At 39.1% G+C, this 18,874-nt stretch overlaps 1 protein-coding gene across 19 annotated transcripts in view; it reads right to left on the bottom strand.

Moving 5' to 3' along the window:
* Window positions 1–18,874, bottom strand: part of FRYL (FRY like transcription coactivator) — a 269,726-nt gene that overhangs the window by 44,080 nt on the left and 206,772 nt on the right. For 16 of the 19 annotated variants that reach the window (XR_015165432.1, XM_086405843.1, XM_086405844.1 and 13 more), the window contains 10 exons: window positions 14,540–14,799; window positions 14,025–14,165; window positions 10,305–10,473; window positions 8,290–8,374; window positions 7,684–7,796; window positions 6,544–6,694; window positions 5,774–5,877; window positions 4,039–4,224; window positions 2,557–2,761; window positions 980–1,101 (listed from right to left, as the gene is read on the bottom strand). Coding sequence is in view for 18 of the 19 variants with exons in the window: in XM_086405843.1 (XP_086261969.1) it covers window positions 980–1,101; window positions 2,557–2,761; window positions 4,039–4,224; window positions 5,774–5,877; window positions 6,544–6,694; window positions 7,684–7,796; window positions 8,290–8,374; window positions 10,305–10,473; window positions 14,025–14,165; window positions 14,540–14,799 (1,536 nt within the window). In the remaining variant the exon portion in view is untranslated. The remainder of the gene's footprint in view (window positions 1–979; window positions 1,102–2,556; window positions 2,762–4,038; window positions 4,225–5,773; window positions 5,878–6,543; window positions 6,695–7,683; window positions 7,797–8,289; window positions 8,375–10,304; window positions 10,474–14,024; window positions 14,166–14,539; window positions 14,800–18,874) is intronic. The other 3 variants (XM_086405835.1, XM_086405838.1, XM_086405852.1) reach the window with 1 other exon arrangement.

Raw genomic sequence — 18,874 nt, 5'->3', positions numbered from 1 at the left:
ATGATCAGAAGCTAGGAACCGTATTAAATTCAGTGCCAGCGTAGTACCTGGCAAAGGGAGCATTAACATTTTCTAACATTTTCCAAGTCAATGCTTTTCCTTTTCATACAATTCTATTTACACTTTAGACGACTCTTCATCATAGTCTCCAGGGAAGTAATCCTTGAGAACAAGGTCTCTCAACGTCACCACTATGTCACTTTGGCAAGATAACTCTGTTGTGAGGGCTGTCCTGTGTGGTGTAGTTGTGTGATGGCATCTCCAGCCTCTTAACAACTTGACACCAGTAGCAACTAATCACTGACGTCCCGCCCCCTAATTGCAAGAAAAATGTCTCCAGACATTGCAAAATGTCCCAACAAGAATCACCCCCTAGCTAAGAACCACCATTTTAGACACGTTTTACTCTGATTTTCAGGATGTGTTCAATTTTCGATCACAGAAGCCCAAACCAGTACAGTTTGTCATCTCTATATATGTTCCTTTAAAACAATTGTTTCATGATGAACAATCGTGTTATAATTTCATTATACTATCATATGTCAAACAAAGAATGTCAAAGTGGCATTCTTTTTTTCAAAGATCTATTTGGTATATACCACTTTTAAAGTCTTTATTGAATTTGTTACAGTATTGCTTCTGTTTTTATGCTTTGGTTTTTTGGCCACTAGGCATGTGGAATCTTAGCTCCCTGACCAGGGATCAAACCCACATCTCCAGCAATGGAAGGCAAAGTCTTCATCACTGGACCACCTGGGAAGTCCCAAAAGTAGCAGTCTTATTTTCAAGTAGTAATTTTTCTTCAACCAAAACAAATCTGTTACCACTAATAAGTTAAAAAAGAAAACCTGTCTATGACTTTTGAATTTAGACATGTCAACTGTCAATTTTTTTTGCTGAATATCATCAGAAGTTTTGACATCACAGTAAAAGATCTACTTGAAAGTAAATATTATCTGAAACATTTACTAAAAGATACCTGAGCTTGACTGCTTAAAAACAGAAACCACATGTTTCAAAAATGTAGTCAACTGCTCAGCACTCTTTATGCTAGGATTCTTGGCAGAAACATCCTCATGGTTCCAAAGGGGCCCTCTTTTTCTGAAAACAGAGAACAGATGTGATTCCCTTGGTTTTTAATTTGATATTAAGTTTTACTCACACTCACTTAAAACGTGCTTTTGCAGTTAGAAAGGACAGTAGTTGAGTAAATCAAACAGCATGTCATACAGTCTACTGCTACTGTTTATATACTACCTGGATTTGCAATGATCTAGAGCAAGTAGCCGGAGAAGGCGATGGCACCCCACTCCAGTACTCTTGCCTGGAAAATCCCATGGATGGAGGAGCCTGGTAGGCTTCAGTCCATGGGGTCGCTAAGAGTCGGACACGAGTGAGCAACTTCACTTTCACTTTTCACTTTCACGCATTGGAGAAGGAAACAGCAACCCACTCCAGGGTTCTTGCCTGGAGAATCCCAGGGACGGGGGAGCCTGGTGGGCTGCCATCTATGGGGTCGCACAGAGTTGGACACGACTGAAGCGACTTAGCAGCAGCAGCAGTAGAGCAAGTAGCGGAAGATCCAAGTTACATATAATTTCAAAATGTTCCATCATTATAGTCAAAGGCTCTCAGAGGTAGTAGGAAAATTTGGCAAATTTTGCCAAGTGAGAAGAGTACTGGTTACTGCTTAGATATTAAAGGTCAAAATTTATAGAGGTGACACATTATTTAGATTCTAAGGCAAAGAAAATAATTTATAAGTGAAAACTACAGGAAGTTTAGGACAGAATAATGTCCTTCGGTTCTTTCTTTAAAAATATCTGTGCATTTACCAGTTTGGTTATTCAGGTTTCAGCCCCCTATTAGCACAGGCCAAGATGCCCTGAAAAAAAATGTGGTCACACCGCCTCTAGTTCCTGACACCTCTAATTCATCAAGTACTTTGCTATGAAACTGATTTTTTCAACATATTTATTTAATTGGGCCCTCCTCCACACTCCTCATTCTAGCTCAAAGATTTTCAATAATGTCTCCTGGCCTGGGCTTCATGGTTCTGGTTCTCCAGTTTGAATTCTCCCAAGCTTTCTTGTCTAGGAGCCCCTCAACATTACGTTCAAGCTGGATTACTCAGCAGCCTGAGTAACAATTACACCTTGTTTTCTTACGTCTGTGATTTTCAGCCAGCCCCTCCCTCCCCAACTATGTTTCTTCTTTACTTAGAGTGTTTTGCCAAGAGTGGACCCTAAGTAAATATTTGATGAAAGACTGGTAATGCAGCTAATGAAGGCAGAAATATACATTCAGAAAATACTACACTCTCTTTGGGCACTTAATCATTCAGACATGATTAAAGCCTTCCTCACATGTAATCTTGTGAGAGCAAAAGAAGAAGGCCTGGCTGCATCAAATTTTCTAAATATCGCACAAGACAAACCTGTCTTTTCCAAATCAATGACACTTTGGAAAACAAAAATAGGGTTCGCTGAAGCTGACAAATGAAACGACGACTTAACAGAGGTTTATGGCTGGGATGGGAAGAGCCGCAAATGTTACCTTGAGGTAATGAATTCCATGAGGGTTTTGACTTTTCCATCCTGCTCTACTGAGATGTCAACCTCGTTGAGGATAGTGGTGTGCAGATGGGAAATGGCAGCGCTGTTATTTCCTAAGCTGATACTAGAGGAGGTAGAACTTGAGCTGAGCCCTGAGTCGGTCATGGGGGAGGGCTGGTAATCAGGTATAAAATCACTAACACCTGCTGAAAGAGACCATGGGTGTGAATACCCAGATGTGAAACCATCTCCCACAATATTTAAAGATTAAGCTATGGGCCCTTACAGATTACACTGGAGCCTCACAAGCACCAGAGGACATCAACTGAGTTTTTGAGCAAACACTGTTTTCAGAGCCTCGTATTAAAACTGAATGGTTCGGATTTACTATGCTAGCCTATGCTGCCATCTGCTGAACAAAGTTGGAACTGGCAGTTTCCTGATACTTTGGCATATTTCCTCAACATGAGTTAAGGAAATAATTTCTACAGTGTTAGCTGATTTTTAATTTCTTACGTTAAGGGGTCCATACTTTCTGCTTCACTTTACTTAAATCAAGACAATTTTAAAGTCTGTGTGTAATATTTATATTATGCCAATTATTAAATAATTCTAAAGGTTATCACTAATGCCCATATTTATAAAATGGCAAAAGGAGCCTTAAAAACAAACAACAAATACAAACTATGGAATTCTGAATAGAAATGCTTAACTTAAAAAAGGCAGTAAACTTTATTCCATTCATCTTTTAATCATAGTTTTAAAAGGCAACTAAGTTTACTAACGATTGTTTTCTCACTAACTACAGGGCTTTGAGTAAGCTACAGGGCTTGCAGTAAGTAACTTTAAAATGGATCAACCCTGTATCTGACATTATATGATTAGGAAAAAAAGTAGTCTTATTTCAATTTTTAAACCCAATTATTTTCTGGGTCATTTATTATAAACCTGATGATACTGATGAATGAAATAAATGAGTTAGGGCTATTAGGGAAAAAGAAAATACAATTTGAAAAGTAAAACAAATTCACATCAACAGTGAAATAAATTCTACATTAAAGTCTCATTAATTTGGACCTCACTACTTAAAAATATATAATTTGGAACTTACTAGACTTTGAGATGTATAACATTGTAAATGCAATTAGTATAAATGAATGAATAAAATATTTTAAATGTCTTCCTTCGTCAGTTTTTCAGCTCTTGAAAGTAGGAGGAATCTAATACAAGTTCACCATTTTTTTTTCATAACCAGTGCTCAAATTAAGCCACTCAACATTGTTATGACAAAGATCCTTAAAGGTAATAGAGATTCAAATACTCCAAGTTTAATTCCTTCTTTTATGAATTAATAATGTCACTGGTACCTAAAATAATAAAACTATATTAAAAAGTACTCTAGTATCTCAACTTCAGTTGACTTTCTCTAATGCAAGATTAACAAAGTACGGCTGTATTTTCAAACCATTTTTAAAGCAAATACCTGTGAAAGTATAATCTAAGTGTGCAGTTTGTTTGACGGTAAGCACCCTGGGCTCATTGAACTCCTTGTTCCTGAGAAGGACAGAAGCAACAGTTCGGATGTTACTGTTGGATCCCATTACTATTAACAAGTGCAGAAGCAGGCGTTTGCAATGTTCATACACCTCAGGGTGGCAGTGGTCAAACCCTAAAAAGAGTAGTAGACAATTATCATCAGGAAAGGGAAATGATGAGTAGCATTCTTGCTACCAAATGTATATTTTAAAAAGAAAAGCACAAATTAAATATTTTGTGAAAGACGACATACTACAAGTTTTTATATTGGCCTAGAGTTCATTCACACTTTTACAATATCCTATGGTCCTACTGGACTAGGGCGAGTCAAGACAAGTTTCCAATGTGTTTTATGTCTAAAATTTAGTAATCTCTTAGAAACCATTACTCTGTTACTTAACACTAGATGGACACGAACTTCTAAAGGCAAGCATTTTTTGTGCCTGGAACACAACAGAAAGTCAGTAGACGTTTGCTTACTGAAGGAAGGAAGTAATATATAATATGTGTACATATCAGGAAAATTTAGGAAAAGATGGCTATTTTGACTTGCTTCAGGCAAACAGTCTTACAAACATGAAAAGTATTGCTGAGATGTGATGGATCCCACATATTTGTCACAGAGGGCACAGTGGAGCTTTAACTGTAATAATTAGACTGTCTACAATCTAATTATTTTGGGAAACAGTCAGTACCCATTTCAATTTTCCATTTACTCTGAAAGTTCCCAGTCCTAAAGGTAAATTAATTTTACTCTTGCTACTGTTACAGAATCTTTCCTGCTGGAAGGTATGTGTATTTTTGTGTGCAGTGGGAGAGACTGTATGAACGGAACAGGAATGGGTATAACAGACTTATCTGTGGTTAAAAGAGAGGCTAGGAATAACACCCCTCTAGACCATGAGAATCCCAGTAAAAAGTGTCATGGGAAACAACATACAAAAATAAGAACAGAAATATGTAGAAACTTTCTTAAAACCATACCGCTTTTCCCACTGAGGAAAACTATGAAGGTTCCTCAAAAAACTAAAAATAGATCTACTATATGATCCAGCAATTCCACTACTGGGGGGTATACATCCAAAGAAAACAACGCTAGCAATGATATATGCACCCCAGTGTTCACAGCAGCATTATTTACAACAGCCATTAAAAAAGAATGAAATAATGCCATTTGCAGCATCATGGACGAACCTGGAGGGTATTATGCTTAGTGAAATAAGCCAGACAGAAAAACACAAGTACTGTGTGTTACCACCTATATGTGAAATCTAAAAAATAAAACAAACTACTGAATAGAGCAAAACAGAAGCTGACTAACCGATACAAAGAACATACTAGTAGTTAGTAGCAGGAAGAGGGGTGGTGGGGGAGGTGTGGCAAGATAGGGGTGGGGAATTAAGAGATACAAACGACTGTGCATAAAATAAGTAAGTTACAAGGATATATTATACAGCACAGGGACTCTAGCTGATATTTTATAATAACTATAAATGGCGTAGAATCTATAAAAGTTTTGAGTCATTATTTGTACATTATTTCAAACTCATATTTTAAATCAACTATACCTCAATAAAGGTAAATGAATAAAATGCAACCTATAAAAAACAAACATACCATATACTGCCTTTCAGCGATCACAGAAATGCACAATGAAAGAAACAGCACCAAATATTTATTACCTATAAAAATTGCATGAAGAAGAAGATGGAGGTAGCTTCCCCATTCCACCTTCACACTGTGATCAATGATGAGATCCGTCAAAAGGATCACGGCTATGTTACACCTATGACAAACAAGAGCGTTATTAATGTTCCACTAGAGCAAACCTAGAGAACATCTTAAGCAAATTACTCTAAGATTTTAATATTGTATTTTATGGAAAAATACAATTTCTCAAGAAAAAAAAAAGAAGAAAAGAAATACAGCTGAGGAAACCGTTCAATGATAGTTTTACAGCCTATCTGCTAAGGGCTCCTCCCAGTCAAGGGCCATGTTTCCTTCATCTTCAACCCCCAAGACCTGGTGCACTGCTTGCCACATAGTCGGTGTTCGGTACACGTTTGGTACATTAATACATTTTGAAAGAATGCAGTCACTGTTCTACTGTGATTTTTGCTAAGCAGGAAATCAGCTTAACTCAAAATAAGAGTGCCTACTTCTGTAAAATAGTATTTTTCAGATGTAATAACTGGGTCCCAGAAAGGTCAAGTAACTATGCCAGACACCCAGAAAAGCAGCAGCAGCAGAATTAGATTTAATACTATTCACTGTAAACAGTGAGAAGTCTGAGTTTTTAGATCACTTAAAATCTAAATACACGGATAGAATTTGTGGCAGTATCAAAGGAAAGAAGGTTGCTTGTGTTCCGTGTTGTCAGATAGCATAGAGACAGCTGAAGTATTAAGCAGCGGTTTGGCTCGTATGAAAGAGGAATGACGCTGTGGTCCACCTGTGAAGAGGTAATCCAGGTGATGACGTTTCAGGCAAGTAATCCACCAGTGGTGACCAGCAGCCTCCAGCTGGTGGGAAGGGTAGTGGCTCTCCTTGATTATGCTCCATCACTTTCAGTCGCCAATTAGAATAAAGTGGCATTGAGTCACCTATCAAAATAAAATGATCTCATTGTCTACACCATCTACTTTCTGCCAATATAAGCAAACTCTAGTAAGACACCAACTATTTATACCACTGGAAAGTGATAAGAAAGTTTCCCACTATTTTGACAAATGTTTGCTAGGTAGACCTGGGTACCAATATTATCAGATTAAGCAAATCAGAGAGAGAAAAAGATATATCAATTCAAATTCCTTTATTTTAAATCAAAGCAAAACTACATGAGCACCTCATCATGATTTCACAACTGATGTCCAAGCTATGAGACCACATTATAGGTAAAGCTGCCTTGTATCAAGGGCCTTCTGGTAAGTTACTCAGTTCAAATTTCTGGAGATAGGGCCGATAGAAACCCGTCTTCAAAGGAAATCTGCTCTACTGCAGTGGGGCTGCGGGGTGCAGTAAAAAAAGGCTATCAGGACATGTGAGTTCTGTGTGACGTGGATAAGTCACTTAACCTCTCTGGACCTCAGTTCCATCATGTGCAAAATGAGGAGATTGGACCAGATCATCTTCAGGGTCCCTTGCGGTCTGAAGGCTTGTGCCTCCATCTCACCCTACCTTAGTGTTAAAATGAGACTCGGACAGAGTGCTCATTTTGCAACTGCAAGGGAGAATGTTCAAGAAAACCCAAGTCCCACCAAAGATCAAACCTGTTCAAAAAAGCAGCCTGTTGCCTGTGTGTCTGTTCTGTGATTCTTTCTATGATGCTTCTTGAGAACCAATTCTTATGTTCCTTTTGATCAACCTACAGGGAACCTGTGCTTTTAAAATGTATTTCCCCCACTTCATGTTGCTTCTTAAAGTCAAGACATTTCAGATTATATTGGAACACCACTCGTGGCAGTTAAATACTCTTCTTAAAAACAATTTACTGGAAGAATACAATTACTAACGTTACTATAATGATAGTACACCTGACCATCGTAGTTATTAAAAAAAAAACAAAAAAAAAAACACATTTGGAATGTATTACTTTTTTCTTCTTCATAAGATCCTCCAGAGCTGCTACTGTATCGAGATTCTAGTCTGTGATGTTGACGATTTAAATGACTGTTTAGTCCGCTGTAGATGTCTAGGTGCACATAGCTGTGGGAATGACCACTGAAGTTAGTCACAGTTCATGGTAAAACGGTATTTGTACTTTCTATGCTTAAAAAAAGAACACAGTACACAAATTACTAAAGTTTACTGTGATATATTTTAATTTCCACATTACAATTCAAAAGCTTAAGCTTTGAAGTCAGTTATTTCTGCCTCAAGTTTTTCTTAAACTGTTGTGATAATAACATTCTGGTGAAACCTCTTCCATATAAGACAGGCAAGAGTAAAATTTCCATTTAGAAAAGTTTAAAAAAATGTAGCAACACAAAAAGTGACTCACCATACTCCACCTATTCATCCATTGGTGCATATTTAAAAATCTAGCATGCAAGTGTCTTTAATGTGAAAAATTTCCAGCATGGAAATATATTTCTTCACTAGAATATTAACACCATTCCAATGCAGAAATTATCGTTTATTCTGATGATAATCATATACGTCAAACTGAAAGATTAATAAAGAACAGAGACGTACTTACCTCTCTTCAATACACTCTTTTATGGGCTTATTATCAGGATTGCCATCTGTGGGAGCAACCATTGTATTGCTACTAGAAGTAGTTCCTGTCATCAGAAATAAAACAGTGTCAATGAACGTAAAGCTTAGGACAGCTCAATAAGAACAAAAGATTTCATACTACAGATGTCAAAACTCCACTAAAATGAGAAGAAAAGTGAAAGTTGCTCAGTCATGTCTGACTCTTTGCAACCCCATGAACTATACAAGTCCATGGAATTCTCCAGGCCAGAATACTGGAGTGGGTAGCCTTTCCCTTCTTCAGGGGATCTTCCCAACCCAGGGATCGAACCCAGGTCTCCAGCATTGCAGGTAGATTCTTTACCAGCTGAGCCACAAGGGAAGCCCAAATGAGATGAAGGTGATTTTAAAAAAGGAATGTACTCTTAATGACCAACAGAGTAAGGAGTCAACAGCAACAAAGTTAGGGATGCTGGAAAACAAATGGACAAGAAGTAATTAAGGTCAAAAGAGCTGAATCCAGAGCTGCTAGTGGAGGAAATAAGAAACTTCTGTATCTATATTGTTAAACCTCCAAAAGACTTAGGAATTAGTGGCAACAGAGTACCTCTGGAAGCAGGGGTTGAAGCAGATGCTAAAAATGGCAAGAATGGTTGAAAATCTGTTTCAGAAATAGCTGGGCCCCAAGAGCTACCCCTCTACCTCTTGTAACTGGGTAACTATCTCTGCTCACTTGAGGTCTTCTTTGATGACAATAAATCAGAGGATTTCTAGACTAGGGCACACCATCCACAGGGGAAGGAGGAAGTACTTTACTGAGGATAAGGGAACTAAGTGGAGATATACACACATACGTAACTTGAAAAGACATACCTCCCTGCAACCTTCTTAAACCACTGGGCTATCAGAAGGCTGGAAGACTGCAAGTGTGTTTATCTATGGATTATACATATCAGTACACACACAAACGCACACCCCTACATCTTCTACTCTAGGCAGAGGATTAGAAGAATTTTCTCTGGGGAATCTGATTAGTACAAGAGAAAAGACCAATGGACAGTTACATTGATGAAATCATTGTATAAAAAACCATATCAACAAGTTCCATATATACCTACAGACCATCCAGTCAACTCTTTAATATGCCACTGTTTATGAAAAGACAGATCTAGAATTGGTAGGCTTTTGAAGACAAAATCAAAACAAAGAAACAGCAATATAAAGAAAATAGGAACTTTCCCAGGTAGAAAGCTTTATCAAATATAGAAGAAGGTAGTCCAACTGTGAAACATGAATAGGATGCTCCTAAAATTTTTTTAATTAAAAAACTCTCTTTGGAATTAAAAATATTTTAGCAGATATAAAAAATTCAATAGAAGCATTATTAGAAATCTCCTAGAAAGTATAACAAAAAGATGAAACCAGATGACAAAAGTAAATTATAAAACACAGCATGAAAGATCTCTAATTATACAATGTTATTAACATCACAAAAGCATTTAATATAAACTGAGTGACAAAGAATTTCATATAAGTTTAATCTACAACAGTCCAGATATTTTATCAATTTTCAATGGATGTAGTTTCAACTCAAAATATTATGATAATATAGATATACATAAAAGTAAATACACTCACATGATTGAATACTATGTATAATATATGCTCAAATAATTATAATATGAAATTACACAGTAATTTCAATAAGTGAGCAATTCTGATATTTACATATTAATTATATCTATTTATAAGAGCATCTGTTGTAAATGGACAAAATGGATATATTCCAGTTCTGAATAGGTATATAAATGTTCCCTTTATCACATTACAAATCCTTACATTGTCAAACCTTTCTACTCATATGAGGATTTACAAAGTTCTGTCAAGTTAATTACATCTATGACTTAACATTTGAGTGTTTTCTCTAGGACGTTGAAAGCAAACGCCTGCTAAAATGAACAGTTGTGGAAAGCTTCTTTTTGCATACAAAGTAATCAGTTTTAAACGACTTCTCACCTGAGGTGACAGAAGGGATTTTATAGCTGGAAGTGATGCGGTAATAAGGGGGGTTATCCATGTGAGTGACTCCGGAACTGACAGGGTCGGTCAGCTGTAGTTCACTCACCAGTTCTTCAAGCAACTGCATTGTTTTGTCTCTACCTAAATATACAATAACTTTCTTCACCTGTCACAGAAAAAATCGTTTGGAAAAGAAAAAGCACAATTTTTATCACACAAACTTGTCTTGAGACAAATTTTATCAGAGTAAAGTTCAGCTTTAAGTAGTAGATGAATAAGCACAATCTAAATTTGAATAGACACTGATTAGCAATTAGACATTAATCAGCTTTATAAGTACTCTTCCCTTCAGCCCTTAATATTGTATCATTAGGATGACCTAGATATACTGCTTAGGCAATGGCACCCCACTCCAGTACTCTTGCCTGGAAAATCCCATGGACGGAGGAGCCTGGTAGGCTACAGTCCATGGGGTTGCGAAGAGTCGGACACAACTGAGCGACTTCACTTTGACTTTTCACTTTCATGCACTGGAGAAGGAAATGGCAACCCATCCCAGTGTTCTTGCCTGGAGAATCCCAGGGATGGCGGAGCCTGGTGGGCTGCCCGTCTATGGGGTCACACAGAGTCGGACACGACTGAAGCGACTTAGCAGCAGCAGCAGCAGCAGCTATATTGCTTAATGGTGTCCATAAAGTTATCACTCCCTTATTTTTAGAAAAGCAAAAGATCATTGCCTTTTTATAAATCAGTTTCTTTTTCAATGGAAAATGAAGTGAAAGTCACTCAGTCATGCCCACCTCTTTGTGACCCCCATGGACTATACAGTCCATGTTATCAGGGTTGATCTCCCTTAAGATTGACTGGTTTGATCCATCTTACTTGATCAATCATACTTGATCAAAAAGTATGTTTTAGTAGTATGTATTATTGAAATAGGCTGATCGATTAGTCAGTGATCTTTCTTTTTTCTCCCTTTTTAAACCTTAGTACTTAAAATGTGATCCTCGTAGAACATGCATTATTATCTGGAGCTTTCGGGAAATACAGAATCTCTGGCCCCACCCCCAACTCCAGAATGAGAATGAGAACAAGATCCCCCCCAGCTGATTCACGCTGCATTCAGATGTGTGAGAAGCTCTGTTTTACATCACCCCTGGACAAATTTTAAAATATGCTCTATCACATCACACCAGAAATCTGATAATGGTTCTCTGATAGTTGACCTCCCACACAGCTCTAGATCTATCCAACCTGCTGTACTTGCTAATTCTTTGTTCTCAAGTTCAGTCTTCTCTGATCACATCAGGTACATTTCTGCCTCTGTGTCTTTGCTCTGACTCAGGACCTCTGAGACGATACTCATGACTCTAATCCTGTCAAGTCTTCAAGCCCCACCTCCCACTCCAGCTGCAGGGCCTGTCAAGAAGCTTTCCTGGACTTTTCATCAACAGCTCTGGGTTAGAATTCCAGCTCTACAGAGACAGACCTAAATAGCTATGTGACTTTGAGCTATGTCACTCTTCTCACTACCTTACTTTATTCATTGTAAAACAGCAGTCATCTTACCAAACTCACAGATTTCTTCCAGGAATTAAGTAATGTAAATGAAGTGCTTGTACTTGGCCTATAAGTAGTGCTTGCTGCTGCTGCTGCTGCTGCTAAGTCGCTTCAGTCGTGTCTGACTCTGTGTGACCCCATGGACAGCAGCCCACCAGGCTCCTCTGTCCATGGGATTCTCCAGGCAAGAACAATGGAGTGGGTTGCCATTTCCTCCTCCAAATAAGTAGTGCTTAAGAAGTGATAATTAAGAAATTATTATTATCATCATGAAAAATAGCTCTTTTAAAATTTCTGGCAAATGGCAATTCTCTGAATTTCATCTTGAAAAGTGAAAGTGTTAGTCACTCAGTTGTGTCCAACTCTTTGTGACCCCATGGACTGTAGCCCACCAGGCTCCTCTGTCCAAGGAATTCTCCAGACAGGAATACTGGAGTGGATTGCCATGCCCTTCTCCAGGGGATTTTCCTGACCCAGGCTTGAACCTGAGTCTCCCACACTGCAGGCAGATTCTTTACCAGATTCTTCCCTGAGCTACCAGGGAAGCCCAGGAATTTCATCTCGGCTTCTTGGAATTACAACTTCATGCCTGTTTCTAGTGCCAGCCCCAACTCAGTCATTCATTCATCCAATTAAGGGGAACTTCCTGTGTGTCAGGCACTAGTCTAGGCTCTGACAAGGTGGCAATGAACTAAATAAAGATTCCTGCTCTTTTTTTTTTTTTTTCTTTTTGCTGCAGTGCACGTCTTACAGGATCTTAGTTCCCTGACCAGGGATTGAACCCAGGCCATGGCAGTGAAAGCACCAAGTTTGAACCACTGGATTGCCAGGGAATTCTCAGATTCCTGCTCTTAAGAGCTCAGAATCTACTGGACTAACTGAGGCAAAAGTAATGAGGCAAAGAAATAAAATATACAGTGAGTTCAATGATAAGTGTTAGGAAAACCAATGAAACAGGGCAAGAAAAAGAAGAGTGTATATGTGGGGGCAGGGCATTTGCAGATTTGAACTAGATGACCAGCAAAGGTATCAGTGAGAACAGCCATTTGAGGAAACATCTTAAGAATGTGCAGAAATGAGCAACTGACTGTTTGGGGAGAGAGGAAAGCAAATGGCAAGGTCCCTGGGTGGGATGCCTGAGTGAGAGCCGGGCAGCAGAGGGTTCAGCATGACCCAACGGCAGCAGGCTTGAAGGGGACTGTTAGGACGTGTGGTCAGACAGCTAATGTGGGATCATGTTTTGTACTACACACCCACCTTTCTCCAAGTGCTTCTCAATGCAGATTATTGTGACATGCCTTCAGAACAAAGCTTTCAGTAATCAGATTAACCCAGGAGATGCTGGGTAAAGCAAGGCTACTCAATGGTTCATTTCAAGGAGGATCCAGAAGAACCTTTAGAGCAACACTCTGCAGAGCTAGTTTTCTGTGGAACATACTTTAAGGAGATGCTACCCTGTGTCTAACAGTTATATCTACATATACACACATGTCTGTGTGCATGTCAGTTTAACCTTTGTGCTTGATAGTTCCATAGTATTCTCTTGAGCAGATTTAAGTACTGTTCTTTCTTCAGAAGATAAAGACTGTGCATTATTCACTGTTTATCTCTTATCATGATTTTTCCTGCTTCCAGAAGCCTTTAGGGCATGATTCTATAGGTACTGAGCTCTCACTTCTCATCATGCTCTAATATCCCAGTGTCAGCTGCTGACAGGAAAAACTACTAACATCTCTCCACTTTCATATTACTTTCTGTCCAATATCATCTCGAATCCTCTCAGACAGTGGTGGCTCCAAAGTTATCCACTCTCAGGACTCTGCAGTTTTCCTCCGTAGCCCTTACCATGACTGTACATCACTAACCTAGTGATTTATTCATTAAATAAATTAGGTGTAGGTTCAAAGAATAAAATCTGTAGCATCCATCAGATTATAATGCCCAGAACACAGAAGAGCACTTGACCTGTAGTAAAGCCAGGCAATATTTATTAAATGAATCAATGAATGAATCCATGTGCTATTTCCTGATTGTCCTCCTCCTGGCCCCTGCTTTGCCTCTGCTGTTCTATGGCTGCCCAGATTCTGACATCACAAGACAACTGGCTAAGTATACATATACATATATACATGAAAGTGAATGAACTTGAACACATACGTAAGGCAAGAGGCTTGGTTCACTATTTACTCCACAAATGCTGATCAAAAAGTGCAATATTATTTTCAGGTTTTTCGGCCAGCCATCTGCGAGCGTGGTCCACACGTTCTCCACCTCCGACCAGGCCAGCTCATCACCATACTAGATACAGGAAATACAGCACACACTTCAGCAGCACTTCAGTAACAACCATCTATTCAATACCAAACTCATAACATCGTGAAATATTAGAAAATAATGCTTTGACAGACAGCTTTAATCTTCTTCACATTGTAGAGAAATAATCATTTCTTTCAACAAATCTAAATACAAATATCATTAATCACATATGATTTTAGCTCCATTCCCCAAAAGATATTTTATATCTGATGTGAAGCTTTTTTTTTTTTTAAAGAAAGGAACTTATTTATAACACATACTTGTTTGGATTATCTAATCTCATTGTCTGTTTCTAACCTGTTTACTCCTCCTAACTCGTAATTCTGTGCAGGAACCACAAACACAAAACCTGTTACCTTTGCTGTCATGTACATCAGATTATTCAGAACCATGGCAGTAGCTTGCGGGGATCCCCAGCCTTCTCCTCGTAACCAGCGCCTGCTAGTCACCATCAGTTCTCGGTCTTTTAAGGAATCGTCTTCATCTTCATCGTGTCGCCTTGCTGTGGGCAAGGGTTTCAAATCCACCAGCTCGATGTTGTTCATCCAGGGTAACAGGTAGTGCAGCATGACCTGTCTCCCAGCAGGGTGAGCTGTCTGAATTCTCTGGCTTATCTCTGTAGTTAAGGACAAGTCAAAGAGGGAACAACTGTGTAACTGTGCTTTCCTTTGATTTGTAATGAATTTAAATGTAACTTTTTAATTCTGAAAAAATAACAAGCCAGATTTTATTCACTACATTTAAGAATTATGAGCATTGTTTCTCCTTTTAATAAACCTGACCTTGATGACATCATAAAGAAAAGGAAACAGCTAACATACACCACAGACTTAACTTTTATATAAAATATCTCTGGTAGTTAAGAAAAATAAATGCACACTATTGGTGAGTCTGGTGTTAACTGCTATGAAAATAGTGTAATGGCTCCTCAAAAAAATTAAAAATAGAACTACCATATGAGTTAGAAATCCCACTGCTGACTATATATCCAAATGAACTGAAAGCAGGGTCCTGAAGGCCTAGTGCACAGTAGCACTATTTACACTGGCCAAGAAGTGGAACCAATCCAAATGTCCATTGCTAGACAAATGGACAAACAAAAATGTGTGTTTTGACACACACATACACATAATAGAAAATTCTGCAACCTTTACAAAGAATGGAAATCCTGTTACTTGCTACAACATCAAAGGATCACCTTTGAGGACATTATGCTAAGTGAAAATAGCTAATCATAAAACCACAAATACTGTAAGCTTCCACTTTTATAAGATCCAGTATAATCAAGTTCAGAGAAATAGAAATCACAATGGTAGTTAACAGGGCTGGGGGAAGTTCAGGAAAAGGGGAGTTTACTGTTTAGTAGGTATAAAGTTTCACTTCTCTAGGATGAAAAATGGCAGAGATCTGTTTCACAACAATATAAATACACAACACTACTGAACTATACAGTTAAAATGATTAATGTGGGAAATTTTACAATATGTGCTTCTTAACAAATAAACCTAAGATAAAGACAGTCTTTATTCACGGATTAATTTAAAGTGACCCATGAAAAACCTCACATGTTTAGGTTCTATCTAGGGGAGACTCCTATGAAGTGCTTATTACTTTTACATTCATCTCATATAGTGCTCATGATAAACTTTGTGAGGTGGACAGTTCGAGTAACGTGTGCAAAGTCAGAAAATGATCAAGTGGCAGAGGATTCAAATACAAGGTTGATTCCAAAGCCTATGAGTTTTTATACACTGTTTACTCTCCATAAATCACTTTAAGTAAAAACCTTCTCTTTCCTCAAGCCCCCTTTTGCCTGGGTCTGGGTCTGAATTCCAGTTCTACCACATATACACAGATTGACCTAGGACCAACTATCAACCTTTGATCCTCACCTTATTATTCTCTCAGAAGGTAACAAAAGTAGTTGTGTCACGGAGGTTTTTTTTTTTTTTTATGTACAAAACCTCTTTGAGTCCTTTATTAACATTTGGGGATGTGCCATACGTATAATTAACAGCATCACACCAGCTACAGAAGTACAGATAACCAAGAATGTACTTCGGAACAAGGATCTCAGAGCAACTTACAGTGTTGCCTGCTCTGCACCTCCACAAAAACCCAACTCTGACACACGCAGGACAGACAATATAACAATTTCACTTTGAAATGGTTCTTTAGAAAATGACAAGAATTGGCAGTTCAAACCCTTTAGAGTGAGATGTGGCAGGTCTTTCAAGTGCCATGGCACTGCTTTAGAAGGCCAGCGTGGGCATCTGAAGGTCAGACAGAGTAAGAACCGACTAGGGCGAGGGGAAGAGGTTTGATTTTCAGTGTACAGAGAGAACAGATGGTCCAAGTGGATACTTTCAGTTCAGGCTCAGTTTGCACAAACTCAACACAGTGCCAACAATCTGCTCAGTCCAGTGCCTTGCACACATTTATGCTCAATTCCAACTTTTTAGAAGAACCCTTTCTTTTTTTAAAGTAATTAATTTATTTTAATTGGAGAATAATTACAATATTGTCGTGTTTTTTGCCATATATTGACATGAATCATCACATGTGTCCCCCCATCCTGAACCCCCCTCCCACCTCCCTCCCCACCCCATGCCTCTGGGTTGTCCCAGAGCACTGGCTTTGAGTGCCCTGCTTCAAGCGTTGAACTTGCACTGGTCATCTATTTTACATACAGTAATATACATGTTTCAATGCTATTCTCTCAAATCATCCCACCCTCGCCTTCTCCCACAGAGTCCAAAAGTCTGTCCTTTACATCTGTGTCTCTTTTGCTGCCTTGCATATAGGATCATCGTTACCGTCTAAAAGAATCCCTTCTGTTAACAGGTCAATATTATTACCACAAGTATGAAATATGAGACCTGGATCTCTGAATGAAGAGATCCTGGCTGAGGGATTCTACGTGTGTATGGGAGCCAAGGCCATGCCAGCACCCACTGCCATCCTGACCAATTCCATGACCTCTGAGATACCAGGGACTCCTCTCTTCTGTGCTAAAGCCTCCAGGAAAAGCCCAGGAGCCTCCGAGAAAAGCCTAGAAAAGCCTAGCAGCAAAATTAGTGGGGACAGCGGTTACTTATCTGCTTCCCAGGTGACGCTAGTGGTAAAGAACTCACCTGCCAAGGCAGGAGACTTAAGAGACTCAGTTTTTATCCCTGAGTCAGGGAAGATCCCCTGGAGAAGGACATGGCAACCCACTCCAGTATTCTTGCCTAGAAAATTTCATGGACAGAGGAGCCTGGTGGGCTCTGTAGGGCTGCAAAGAGTCAGACACAACTGAAGTGACTTAGCACGTATGTGGTTACTACTTTGCACTGATGACCATCCACGTCCATCCTGAAAGGGATGTCGGGACTGCGGAAGTTGGGAAGAAGGAAGAAGCGTGATTGCTGCTATTTACCAGTGCAAACCTAACACGTGTGCTGCTTTAAACACTGAATGTTAGGAGAATTTAAGTTGTTTTTTCCCCCAATCAGATCAATTAGGGGTGGGACTCAAACTATCTCCACTGCTAAAATAGGCACTGTGGAAAGACGGGCCAAGAAGGCGGAGGCCTCTGTGCCTTGAACCTGAATGAAAGGTTCAGAGCCCTGGTATCTCCTGCATAACAATTCTGGTGCATTTGCAGCACTAAGATTAGAACAGGATCTTACTGAAGATGAAGAAGAGAAAAACTAGCTAAGAGTCTTTTGTATTATAACTAATAAAACTTTTCAGTTAAAGGATTTATAAGCACTATGGAGGCATCTGCAATAGTGTGTTCATCGACCAGAAAGGCTCAAGCTGGATGAGCTCCCTAATTACCTTAAATCTGAGTCCTGGGAAACCCATATATATACATATAGGACATCTTGCTTGACACATAGCCCATGCTTTAGAAACTCAAGGCAGGAATGTTTTTTGGACCCAAGGAAAGGAAACTGGACCAGGAAGCAAGGTGGGTTCCTAGCTGTAGTTCTGCTTAAGGCAGTGCAGTATGTTCTCCTATGATTAGAGGTCTTACTTACGGAAAGAAACCTGTACCCTTATCCCTGCCCATTTATATTATTAAAAATAGACCAATATACAAGATAAACTACACACTAGAAGATTCAGGAAGTTTTATGTCTACTACAGGAATATTTTCAAATTGCCTGTGAAGCCTCTCCTACTGCTGCTAAGTCGCTTCAGTCATGTCGGACTCTGCGACCCCATAGACGGCAGCCCACCAGGCTCCCCCGTCCCTGGGATTCTCCAGGCAAGAACACTGGAGTGGGTTGCCATTTCCTTCTCCAATGCATGAAAGTGAAAAGTGAAAGTGAAGTCGCTCAGTCGTGTCCGACTCTTAGTGACCCCATGGACTGCAGCCTACCAGGCTCCTCCATCCATGGGATTTTCCAGGCAAGAGTACTGGAGTGGGGTGCCATTGCCTTCTCCAGAAGCCCCCTCCTACTTTGTTTTATTTTGGCTAGTGTGAGGTGGAGAAGAGAGGTCAAGGTTAGAATCCCTTTAGAGATCTTTAATAAGCAATCTCCGTATCATGGTAGATCAGTATTAAAGAGTTCATATTAAAGGAAAAAAACCTCTCTTATATAAAGACAGGTTTTGTTTTAATTCAACCTCAAATTTCATAGATTTACATTTCCTAAAAGTAGTTTTTTCAAAATGGTTGCTGAAAAAAAAAACTACTAGCC

This window comes from Bos grunniens, chromosome 6 (assembly GCF_055505025.1).
Source record: "Bos grunniens cultivar Pamir isolate PY7600 chromosome 6, Bosgru_T2T1.0, whole genome shotgun sequence".
Classification (NCBI taxonomy): Eukaryota; Metazoa; Chordata; class Mammalia; order Artiodactyla; family Bovidae; genus Bos; species Bos grunniens.
The sequence above is the reverse complement of the archived record's forward strand: the minus strand, read 5'-3'. Positions and strand labels throughout refer to the sequence as shown.